The sequence below is a fragment of the Lissotriton helveticus genome, chromosome 5_1, assembly GCF_964261635.1.
Source record: "Lissotriton helveticus chromosome 5_1, aLisHel1.1, whole genome shotgun sequence".
In the NCBI taxonomy this organism is placed as follows: domain Eukaryota; kingdom Metazoa; phylum Chordata; class Amphibia; order Caudata; family Salamandridae; genus Lissotriton; species Lissotriton helveticus.
In genome coordinates, this window is record NC_136065.1 from 662,963,135 (window position 1) to 662,976,589 (window position 13,455).

General features: G+C 43.8%; 1 protein-coding gene across 2 annotated transcripts in view; it reads left to right on the forward strand.

Annotated features, from left to right (window-relative positions):
• The window catches only part of SEC31B (SEC31 homolog B, COPII component), a 1,031,933-nt gene that overhangs the window by 480,279 nt on the left and 538,199 nt on the right, over window positions 1-13,455 (forward strand). For both annotated transcript variants that reach the window (XM_078643061.1, XM_078643062.1), the window contains exon 15: window positions 7,175-7,353. In XM_078643061.1, the coding sequence (XP_078499187.1) occupies window positions 7,175-7,353 (179 nt within the window). The remainder of the gene's footprint in view (window positions 1-7,174; window positions 7,354-13,455) is intronic.

Consider the following 13,455-nt stretch of genomic DNA (forward strand, 5'->3'; position numbering starts at 1 on the left):
ATGCTACACCTTCACATACAGCAAAAACCCGCAGGGGGGGGAGAGGGGGGGAAATTTTAACGTTTCACAATGTCGAGAGTACAAGCATCAGTGCAACGGACAGGTAAACCAGCAGTCTATCAGTGTCTTGCAACTTACCCCCAGCCCTTCCTAATCACGAACCCAACCCAATAAAGGATAACATGGAGCTGACCACCCAGCACAGAATAATCGTAATGTTGACCAGGGTTACGGCAGTGATGTAGAGTAGGGAGAGCCACCACACTAATGGAATACAAAAAGTCAATGAAGCAAGTCAATTGTAGCAGCAACGACAGGGCAAGCAAAGGCAAGCCGGAGTACAGTTTCGCAGTTCGACAATGCAAAGGTACCCCACCAGGACAAAAGCTCGAATCCATCGAAGCGGGAGCAAACAGCGGCCCACCATAGTTCCCAATTGTCCGGGAAGGAGCAGATCTCCGCGTCGTGTGCAAGTCCTCGAAGTCCGGGCGGTGAGAAAGCGGAGGTTCAAAAGCCACCGGCCCATCAAGCGGCCGAAAAACAGCGACAGCAACTCCTGGCGCAGCCGAAGGGGGCAAAGCAATGGAGGCATCAGGACGATAGGGGTGCATGAAAGAGCGACGACCCAAAATGGCGGCGGGCCGCATGAGGTCGGTAGAAGCACCAGGGGCCAAGACAGCGTACAGGGACATCAAGGCGTCCAGGACATCTCCGAGCGTGGGCGCTCGAGCACACGCCCAGGCCTCCGCGCAATCCGGCCAGCAAGGTTCGTCGGTGCAGAGCGGATCACCCCCCACGCTGTTGGTAGCCATCTTGTGAGGTTCGCCACCCCGCACTCCACCGTGGGCCCCCAAACAGTTCCCAAATGTAGGACTTTACAGACCTACGGAGGTGCCCAACAATGGCCTCACCGGCACAGAACGGGCCGGCGCTCAATGGGGGGGGGGCCCCCTCCGAACAGTGGCGGGCCCCACAAGCGAGAGCCAGGCGCGGGGTCCAGGGCTGCCGGACAGAACAAAGGCGAAGGGACCCCTTCACACAGTCCGCCCCGGACACATCCCGTCCCCCTCCAGCCGCACGGTCCACAAATCGGGGCCGGTACAGGATCGCCGGGGCATACACACAACGGCTCCCACCAGTGGCTCACTCTCACGGCCGGGGCCGGCAATCTCTGCACCGCCGGTCGGGTCCCACAGGCGAGGTCCCGGTCTCGAGCGCCCGGAGGCCCCAATCCACCAAGGGCACAGCTGCGGACCCACAGCACGCAGAAGCCTCCGGACCAGACGGTGAGTAAGAGTGGGTCGTTAAGTTCCAAAATCTGTAGTGAAGTATCGTCGCAGTACAGGATATATTGCAGGATATTCGAGGTTGGCCGGAGGGCCGACGGAGCCGAGTTAAAAGGCGGCCATTACGCTCTCGAGCTAGGCTCCTCCCCCTAGTTTATGTGAATTTATTATAGAATTATTATACGAAAAACATTATGCAGATAAATAAGAGACATGAAATATCTGTAAAAGTCATCAACTTCTTTCAAAATATCCATCTACAGTGGTTAAATTCAAAATGTATTTCTACATCAAACATGTATAGAGTAGTATGGCTGCAAATTTTTTCTCCTTTAGGTTGAGTGTCACCGGAAAAATAAGACCAGGTCTACACCAAAATAATTTGCACTGGAATACTTTGTTGAACACATAATTACTGCACCCGGTGTTCCTAAAACAGACGTCTCCACAGCACTTCTAACAACTAGAAGTTCCAAGTGGTTATAATAGGAGAACTATTTGTTAATCTTTTGTATTGTCCTGCATATTAATATAGGCTCCTAATGATCTTTACAAAAACAATAAAGGAGTATCCACTCAAAAATAGAGAGAACGTAAAAATGTGTTTCTCTGGATAGGGGCTAGGGTGCTCAGTTCAGCACCATGTGCCTCAGCCTGTTTTTGGATAATACATATCCTTTTAGAAGACCCCTCACTCACCAACCTAGTTGGTGACATGCTTCATCATTGGGGTCCCACCCCATAGGCCGAGTGCCTATAGGGTGTGCTGCGACACCTGATTACAGTGGAGCTGGTTCGTTTTTTTCTTTTATATGTACAAGACGATCAAACAAGTGGTTTAAAAAGGGCCAACACTACTCACTGCAAGTAATTTATTCTTGAGTGCTTGAACCCTTAATTAAAAACGTGTTGCACCTATGCCTAATTAGGTAGGCTTCGGTGATATAATTAGTGTTTGATAAAAATAGCTAAGTGTGCTATGTGAAGTGTGGTAAATAATAAAATTTAAAAGGGTCTACATGTTTCAACCATCATATCATTAATTGGTTTTCGTCAGGACCATGTGACTGAACTGGGTGGTCCACACACGCTAAGGTGCGTCCTGCCCTAGTCCAGATTAGAGTGCACAAATTGTGCACTCGTGTAAAATAAGTGCGTAATCTTTTTTTCAAAGAAAAAACCTGTAAAAACAGGGAAGCAAAAGACAAACAGGACGGGGTCACATACTAGGGTAGACAATACATATACATCACATTTAACATATATAGCCATACCAAGTCAATAGTAGATGTTAATCCTGGGTTGGAACAGAGGGATTCATCTATTTTATTTACATTGCTACAGTGCTATAGCAGGACTGTGGCTGGTCGCTACTCGGATAATGCCAAAGAAGTGGTGTCGACCTAGTTCTGGCATTTTTGTGAATAGCTCGTGAGAAAATAATAATAATCGGCGTGCTATGAGTGAGTGATCTCTACTTGTGATCACGGAGTGAACGGCTGCTGGACTATGTGGGCAGTCGTGACGTCGCTTTTGGTGAATTGCGACTGGTATTGTTTTTAGCTTACGCTTCTTTGCGGTATTGCCGCTTCATGGGCACCTGCACTTCCAAGACGGCAAGAGTCCGTCTCCTTCAAATCGTTATGTAGAAAGGAGGAAGAAAGGGAAAGGGAAAAATATGCCCGGTTATAGTTGTTTGTGATCAATTGAATTTGTAGCCTTGCCCGTCGGCTTACAAAATCAAAAACACGAGGAACCTCTTGTTCCCGCATTAAAACGGTTGCGCATCACTTACTTGCTGCTTCTGTTCATCAGGCGGTAAACCTACTTGTTTCCGGCTGGTGGTGCCCCGAGGAGTAACCGGTTCTCACTGTGCTTGCCGGTAAAGTATCGCTTGGAGCGCTTCCTGGTTGGGCGTGGCCGTATCACGTGGGGTAGTCACGTGACTCCGCCTTGGCCAACCAGGGAGCTCCGGGGGCGGCGCTTTCAGTTGGTGTCATCTGTATCTGGCAGACGTAGTCAGAGGGTGTCTCTTGTTTACGTTGCCATAGAAACCAATCGTTTACAAGATCGATCGTTTCGTTGTAGATTTTCGAAGGAAATTCCTACATTATTAGGGCTTAAAGGAGGGTAGCTTCATAGCCAGTACAAAAGAGAGGGGCAACTCGTAACGGACCTGCGAACAGAGTCAGGAATTCGATTATTTTAACAGTATATTTATGAAATCTTCATTTTATGCGATGTTCTGTGCAAATTTCGGTACATCATGATATTTCTTGGGAATAGTGAATCATGCCAATACACTATTCCACGGGATATTATCATTCAAACCCGACTTGTGGGTAGACAGTCTGTACACCCATCTTTGCTCTTTTTCAAATAGTCTTTTAGTCAGATTCGTACCTGGCTTGACTTGCTCAATGATGGTCCATTCTAAGTCATCTGGTGTATGGCCTTTTGCAAGAAAATGTTCAGTTAGTCTTGTGTTAGTTTTTTGGCACCTGATAGTGCTTCTATGTTCTCCTATCCGGAGTTTTATTTTTCGGCTCGTCATACCCACGTATCTTAGATTACACGGGCATGTCAGCATATAGACAACATTCTCACTGTTGCAATTTGTATGACTCCTGATAGTCCAGGTCTTATTTGGTTCCAATTGCAACGTTTTTGTGTTCTTCGTGAAGGGGCAGACACTACAGGTACCACATCTGAAGTGGCCTGTCACTCTTGGTAAATCCCATAGCGTTGTTTGTGTCTCCCTTTCGGGGTTTGTCTTTATTGGTCTTGTGTTGACCACCCTGTCCTTTATACTCTGCGCCCTTTTGAAGCTGAACAAGGGTTTTTCCCATTTCAGGTTGCCAGTATTTAAGATATTCCAGTGTTTCCTTATAAAGGACAGGGTGGTCAACACAAGACCAATAAAGACAAACCCCGAAAGGGAGACACAAACAACGCTATGGGATTTACCAAGAGTGACAGGCCACTTCAGATGTGGTACCTGTAGTGTCTGCCCCTTCACGAAGAACACAAAAACGTTGCAATTGGAACCAAATAAGACCTGGACTATCAGGAGTCATACAAATTGCAACAGTGAGAATGTTGTCTATATGCTGACATGCCCGTGTAATCTAAGATACGTGGGTATGACGAGCCGAAAAATAAAACTCCGGATAGGAGAACATAGAAGCACTATCAGGTGCCAAAAAACTAACACAAGACTAACTGAACATTTTCTTGCAAAAGGCCATACACCAGATGACTTAGAATGGACCATCATTGAGCAAGTCAAGCCAGGTACGAATCTGACTAAAAGACTATTTGAAAAAGAGCAAAGATGGGTGTACAGACTGTCTACCCACAAGTCGGGTTTGAATGATAATATCCCGTGGAATAGTGTATTGGCATGATTCACTATTCCCAAGAAATATCATGATGTACCGAAATTTGCACAGAACATCGCATAAAATGAAGATTTCATAAATATACTGTTAAAATAATCGAATTCCTGACTCTGTTCGCAGGTCCGTTACGAGTTGCCCCTCTCTTTTGTACTGGCTATGAAGCTACCCTCCTTTAAGCCCTAATAATGTAGGAATTTCCTTCGAAAATCTACAACGAAACGATCGATCTTGTAAACGATTGGTTTCTATGGCAACGTAAACAAGAGACACCCTCTGACTACGTCTGCCAGATACAGATGACACCAACTGAAAGCGCCGCCCCCGGAGCTCCCTGGTTGGCCAAGGCGGAGTCACGTGACTACCCCACGTGATACGGCCACGCCCAACCAGGAAGCGCTCCAAGCGATACTTTACCGGCAAGCACAGTGAGAACCGGTTACTCCTCGGGGCACCACCAGCCGGAACCAAGTAGGTTTACCGCCTGATGAACAGAAGCAGCAAGTAAGTGATGCGCAACCGTTTTAATGCGGGAACAAGAGGTTCCTCGTGTTTTTGATTTTGTAAGCCGACGGGCAAGGCTACAAATTCAATTGATCACAAACAACTATAACCGGGCATATTTTTCCCTTTCCCTTTCTTCCCCCTTTCTACATAACGATTTGAAGGAGACGGACTCTTGCCGTCTTGGAAGTGCAGGTGCCCATGAAGCGGCAATACCGCAAAGAAGCGTAAGCTAAAAACAATACCAGTCGCAATTCACCAAAAGCGACGTCACGACTGCCCACATAGTCCAGCAGCCGTTCACTCCGTGATCACAAGTAGAGATCACTCACTCATAGCACGCCGATTATTATTATTTTCTCACGAGCTATTCACAAAAATGCCAGAACTAGGTCGACACCACTTCTTTGGCATTATCCGAGTAGCGACCAGCCACAGTCCTGCTATAGCACTGTAGCAATGTAAATAAAATAGATGAATCCCTCTGTTCCAACCCAGGATTAACATCTACTATTGACTTGGTATGGCTATATATGTTAAATGTGATGTATATGTATTGTCTACCCTAGTATGTGACCCCGTCCTGTTTGTCTTTTGCTTCCCTGTTTTTACAGGTTTTTTCTTTGAAAAAAAGATTACGCACTTATTTTACACGAGTGCACAATTTGTGCACTCTAATCTGGACTAGGGCAGGACGCACCTTAGCGTGTGTGGACCACCCAGTTCAGTCACATGGTCCTGACGAAAACCAATTAATGATATGATGGTTGAAACATGTAGACCCTTTTAAATTTTATTATTTACCACACTTCACATAGCACACTTAGCTATTTTTATCAAACACTAATTATATCACCGAAGCCTACCTAATTAGGCATAGGTGCAACACGTTTTTAATTAAGGGTTCAAGCACTCAAGAATAAATTACTTGCAGTGAGTAGTGTTGGCCCTTTTTAAACCACTTGTTTGATCGTCTTGTACATATAAAAGAAAAAAACGAACCAGCTCCACTGTAATCAGGTGTCGCAGCACACCCTATAGGCACTCGGCCTATGGGGTGGGACCCCAATGATGAAGCATGTCACCAACTAGGTTGGTGAGTGAGGGGTCTTCTAAAAGGATATGTATTATCCAAAAACAGGCTGAGGCACATGGTGCTGAACTGAGCACCCTAGCCCCTATCCAGAGAAACACATTTTTACGTTCTCTCTATTTTTGAGTGGATACTCCTTTATTGTTTTTGTAAGTAATTCTGGGGACCAGGAGTTCTCAAACTCACATTGATAAAGTGTAAAATCCCTTACTCTCTCGCTTTGTTATTTAAAATCCTAATGATCTTTGCCTCCCATACATTTTCCTCGCACTTTTACGTTGGTGGCCTTTATGGTCCTTGCAAAGCTACAGCAGTGTGATCCACAGTAAGTGGATGGCATTTGACATGTTTCTACTTCCTGGTTCCACCAAGAGTATGTTCCTTTGTTATTGTACTTATGCTTTTACCTCCCTTCGCTTCCGTTCATTTGTACAGCGCTCTGATACCCATATGGGTCATGTTCGCACTTCATAGAACTTAGTAAATAAATGAATAAATAATAATGAAATGAAACCGATCACCTTCATGTATTTGTTCCATTTGCTTTTTTTGTACCTTGTGGGGCTGTTTCGCATGCTTGGGACCTCTGAACAATTTGGATTGAGTAAACCTTGTGTAGTAGTCAACCTGAATTAATCATAATATAACCCTATCCAAGATGCAGTCCATTGTCTTTTCCTGGAGTGGATGAGCTTTATTTATATCACAATATATATTTCAAAACATGAACCTGGTCAATATGAGCCCACTGTGGTGTTTGATATCTAGTTACTAACACTTTTAGAGGCCATTAATCATTGTGCCCCATTTCTGATATGAAATGTGTTTTGTAGCATTTGGTTTTTGGGCTTAATGCACATTGTGTCTTGTTTAATATCTTTTCCTACATGTAGATACAGATGGCCTTATCTGCCAATCTCTTCTGATTGGGAACTTCAAAGCAGCAGTGGAACTTTGTCTGAATGATGACCGGTTTGCAGACGCAATAATTCTTGCTATTGCTGGTGGTGAGAAGCTTCTTCGAGAAACCCAACAGCACTACTTTTCCCAGCAGAGAAGCAAGATAACATCGGTATGTGAGTGTCAGAGTCCTATTTTGTTTTGGGTATATGTGCATTTGTAGCTTACTGTGTTCCACTCAGGGGCCACTTAAGGCATATGATCAGGCAGAGGACTTTGGGATGGCAGGCATACCAGGAGAAATGGGATGTGAGGGTCTATTATTACCTATCAAAGGGAGCCAAAAACATCTTAGTTTTGCAAAACAAACCAGACATGCATTTAGAAATTTGTTCATGACTTTATGATTTTGCTCTCTTCTCATATAAACCAGGAGAGAGTTATGTTGAATGGGCTCCTGGGATGCATCACTTTATTCATCGAGAATTATGTTGAATCGGCTTCTAGGATGCATCATGTTATTCATCTTACCTCAGCTGTTTGAATGTTAGTAAAACCAGTAGGTAGCATCATATGTTCTGACCTACCTCTCATTATGTTTAGGACATGGAAGCCAGCATCATGAGAGTTTTAAATTCCCCGGCTCTGGTCTTTCACAGATTCACTTTCTTGAGTCATTCACCATTGTCGAAGTATGGGTCACTCAATAACTTTATCATTGCAGTCAAGGCACTGACAGGTTGAAAAGGCCCAAACAGTTCTCACTTTGTTCGCACATCCATCTAATTCTAAAAGATTCATACATTAGCCAATGAGATGAGAGTGCCTTTTGGCCCACCTACCCAGCATGTCTCTGATTTCTACCAAATCTTGTGTGAAAGGGGGGTACAGAACTTTGTTGAACCTGATAATCAACTTTTAAAGTCTTTCCTTAGGCTTTAGGTGTAGTTGTCTGACCCTTCTGCCGCTTGCAAAAAACAACATCTCACAGAAATCCAAAAGGAGTCTTTTGAAAGCCTTTGATTCCGGTGGGAAATTGAGGGTTTTTTCAGCTTACCCTCCAAAAATGTCTGTGTACTGTCTTTGCGCGCATCACGAAGCTAAGCATTGTAAAATGTGCAGATCATTCTCTTTCAAGACCCTCAATGATCATGGGGGGGAAGACTCTTTACATGGATCCAGGAAAGCAATGCTACTGAACACCCCTATTCAGGAGATGATTCTGAAGCCAGTTCTGATAAGTCTGGAGAGTGAAAGGCAGTAAATAGCTGAAGCCTCGAGGGAAAATCAAGACTAAAATTATCTTCCTCAGGTGAACATGAGAAAAAGAAACATAAAAGCCTCTGAAAACATTTGCAGGATCTGATTATCCAGACAAGAAGTTTAAAAAGAGGCATTCACCCACTACCATTCCTCTGCTGTCATCTCCTCTGTTCAAAAAGTTGAAGACAAGCCCAAAATCGATGGTAAGGCAGTAGACAGCATCGTTAATGGACCGTGGTTGACAATACTGAAGGTGAAAACTTCTGACCCAGTAAAGTCCACTGAAGCCAGTGTCTCAAAGCTTCGCAGACACCACCTTCAATGACAGAATCATCAACAAGAGCTGTAGCGAAGGACTCTTAGCTAAAACGGAACCGCTGAAAAACCACAGATGTCGGAGACCATCGACGACAACGCAGCTAACTGTGATATAGTGTCTGACTGCATTAGCCATGATTACTTTGCAGCCAGGCCAGCAAAGTTTCACCCTAGGCACCCACTAACCTACTGGACATGGAAGCTGAAACTGACTCGGAGGCTGAATACCATTTTTGGGGTGGCCTACAGTGCAGGACAAGTAAAAATCAATTGTCAAGACACGGAAGAACAGGCATATGCACCTGAAGCGCAGCTTGAAACCATGGCAAGATAGTTTTATGACCGCCACTTTGGCCATTATGAGCCACTGTATTAGAATTATGAACAGTTATCTAAGAATAGGGTGCCAATAGACATTAAAAGAGATTTGCGGCACATGATAGCAAGCTATTCAACACGATTCCCAACATCAACCAGTACCTCCACCTTTCCAGCTGCCGTTGGCTACACCAGAAATATCAAGGCAGGAGGTAAACAAATCCTACCTCCAACTCAACGTGAAACAACACACCAATTCGTGGCCACATCTAAAGCGGCTAACCAAGTAGACATGGAGGATAATGAATATGCTGATATACAGGAGGAGAAATACTTTCAGCAGGTAGGTCACTGAGTTATGAGTGGGATGAATACATCCTGCCTGCAACAGTCCCACCAATACCTCCACCTGTTGCTTCATCCACAACGACTTCAGAAAGTTCAATTTACTAGTGAACAGAGCAGCAACGAGATTTGAATTGTGCCTAATTCAAAGACTGACTGTTTCCTATACACCTTTAAGGAATCAGCCAGGAAATAAGTGAAGGCTATTCCCTTTCTGGACCACATTTAGCAAGAGGGACGAATATTGATGCAAACACCATTTACAGTAGCGGCGGTGGCCCCCAAAATCCAAAGAACCACAAGATCCCAGAAATTTCTCTGGCTAGACCCCTTAGTTATCTCAAAGGAGACTTAGTTGTGATTCAAGCGGCTTTGGGGCATTTCAAAAACCTAAAGACATTGTGCACAACACTGCTAGACTTGGAAGGCTGCAGGATGGGCATGTAAGGCGAAGTGGAGAAGTGTGGCTCACTGGTTAGAGGAGGTAGACCCTGAAGCAGAGGTCAGACCCGGGACCAGGGTTCAATTCCCGACGCGGCAGGGTCTTGAGCCCAAAATATCCACGGACTCGATAATTCTCGTTTCGGTACCTACTCGAATCACGGGTTCACACTCTGCAGCTCTGGGCATCAGCTTGCTTAATCTCCACTACGGCCCCCCCGCGGCGGGATGCCTGGCTTTCACCTTGGGGATGCCCAGTACGGGTATCTCACAGGGAAAAGCCAGGACGGGTTCCCAAGGCAAGCGCCGAGATGCCTACGGGTAATCGAGCGCAATATAAGAGCGCATAATAATAATAATAAGGCAAGTGATTCTTCTCAGTCCATCAGGACTGCTAAAATCACTTTCTTATGAAAACAAGGGTGATTAAGAGCTACCTCCTTCAGACAAGAAGTCCAAAATACAATAATGGACATGCCATTTTAGGGGGAATTGCCATTCTGAATGTTTTTGAAGCTCGATCCTTTTGTGGTAGAGGGAGCATGCGGCCATAACAAGGTATATACGAGACGTATTAATAGCCATCATATCATGTGAGAATTCTGGGGTGTGAAGACCTCTGAGATGGGTAAGGCAGGGAGCAATCTCTCGTCATCGGCTACGTTTATTTAGTTCTTTTAACATAAGGTGGTTATGATAACAAAGTGGCCATTGTCTGGGCCTTTTCAACTTGTCAGTCCTTTTCCACTTGTCAGTCCCTTATACTGCTACGATTGCTCTTCAACAACAGGGAATAATGCAAGCATCTGCATCTATGAAAGGTACAAACGCTAGAGAAAAAGAGCCACGGGTAAGTATTTTGTTTCTTATGTTACAACTTAATCAGTAAGCCATTGAAATTCTTTGTCAATTGGCATCTCATGTTCTCTTGGTTTGAGGGTGAACTGAAGATCTATTAGTGGTTTTGTTATGGAAGGATTGTAGGTTGCTTACTCTTGTGACTTCTTAATCCCTCTTTCTCTTTTTTAAAAGGCCACCATTAACAATTTAATGTACTTTTAGTGGTGGCCATCACATAGCCTAATTATCTGTACATGCAGATATTTACAAATTATTAAGGATTACATTTAACTAATTGATGGCTAACATTGAGAAACAAAGATAGAACTAAATAGTTAACAAAGACTAATGTTGGGAGAAGAAAAGGAATGGGGTCCTTTCCGAAAGGTCTAAGAAGGTTAGTGTGATACTCCAGGAACGAAGGAGACTACAGGTAAGAGTAGTTGAGTTACTTTATTAGATTATGCAAGCAGCTGCCAGTAGCGGTGCAATAAATCACCCACTGACACAAATACTTAGCGTTTGGAACCTTCAACTAGCAATGCCAAGGTTCCACTTGTTGCGCAAGACCCCATAGATAGATCACTACAGGGCTCTTCCCTTTTGGGGAGAACCTCCTTATGATATACATACATAGAAATGTAACGTAGAAAAGGGTTACACAACCAAACCTAACGTACATACAGAAAGTAATACAAATTTGTGAAAACAAGTGCATGAAAAAATTCTCCTAGAAAAGGATTACTAGATGACTTTAAAAATGGACAATAACATTACCAGTTTGATGGAAAGAAACTAACTAGTAAATGGACTACAATCAATATAAGGAAAACACAATCATAAAAAACATAATCACATAGCGTTTACAGGGCTAGACACAATCTCTGAACCTTACAGGTACTCTAATTTCTCTGGTACTACGTTTCAGACCATGATCCTCTGCTGGATCAGCTGAGATAAGGTTTTGGTCATGTGAACCTGCATCCTCTGTTGCCTTAACAACTTTATTTTGAGGAGCCATAGGATTTCTCTCCTCTTCATGCAACCTGTTTTTGGCACACTCCACTCTCACTACTCTTTTAGTGTTCCACCATTGTCCACCTTCTACTTTCACACTTCCACCATTTAACTTTGTAACCCTGAAAGGGACACCAAACCTGGATCTCCCTTTAGATACATTTACAGGTTTACACACACAAATCATTCCACCAACCTTAACTATGCGATAACTTAACTCTGTTTCTTTCAAAATATTGTTTTTGTTGCATACTGGAAACTCTTTGCCTGACGTTGTCATTGACCTTTTACTTTGCCCAAACTCTACTTATTTATTCATCCATCCAGGGCAAACACATGTGGCAGCTCTTCTCCCAGGCAACAATTCAAAGGGTGAGACCCCAGTCGCAATATGAGAAGTGGATGGATAAAACCAAAGCATACTCTTCTCTGCATTGGCCACTACACACTTATTGGCAATCACCCTTTCAGTGCATTTCCTGAACACCGTGTTCATCCTCTCGATGAGACCATTCGTTTGAGGATGATATAAATAACTCTTAAGATTCTTTATGCCACTCACAGCCAGGAGTATTCTCAACTTTTCTGACACAAACTGGAAACCAATGTTGCCGGAAATCCTTCCTTGAAAAGGACTTCTTTCATGAATTCTACAACAACTTTAGAAGTCACTTCACCAACAAACCTCACTTCAGGCCACTTACTGTAGTAGTCTATCATGACTAAGGCATATCTAGATGTGTTGGCTATAAAATAGAATGGTCCTATGGTGTCAATACCTATTTAATCCCAGGGACCATTAGGTAAATCAATGGGGCACACGGGTGGAGTTCTCGATATCATTGACTTGTCACAGGTTGAACAGATCACACATTCTTGGATAACTTGACCTATCTCACGATCCATAGCTGGCGGCCAGAAAGACAGCCTCACACACTTCCTAGTCATATTAGCTCCTAAATGTCCAATATGGGTACCCACTATGATAGTTTGTCTCAAGGCTATAGGGGGGACAAACTTGTTAGCCCTTAATAGTAGACCATCCTCCACAGATATTTCCTCTGCTACTTTGACAAATATTTTTAGGTCAAAATCAAAATTTCTCCTCTTGGGCCATCCTGTCTCAATATATTTAATGACCAAATCTAACGTGCAATTTTCCTTCAATGCTTTCCGCCAATCCTGCTAAGAAAAAGCTCCCACTAAAGGCAAGTCATTGGATGCCATAATACAGTTCTCCTTGTCATCCTAACAGCTCAATTTCTTATATTCCTCAAACAAATCTGAAGAAAATGTTGTAAAATCAGCACAGCCATTTTTCAAACCAGGAATGTATTCCGTTGCAAAGTCGAATTGCAAAAAATTGGTCGAGAGACGTGTGATCCGTGGAGTAAAACATTTGGAATTTTTCCCACTTAGAATGTAGATCAAAGGTTTGTGATCAGTCTGGATGACCAAGCGGTTACCCCACACATAGTTCCTAGATTTGATGACTGCCCACCAACCTGCTAGCAATTTGTTTTCTATCACAGAGTATTGTTTTTCTGTGTCTGTCAACTCACGCGACGCATAACCAGTACTCTGCATTTGGGAATTTTTCAATTGGCTGAGCACTGTACCCAACCCTACATTGTTTGCATCAACCATAAGGATGCATTGGAGCTCTGGGTCATTTTTTTTTTTTTACTCTGGATGATATCAGTTGCTATTTTACCTACTCACACACCTCTTG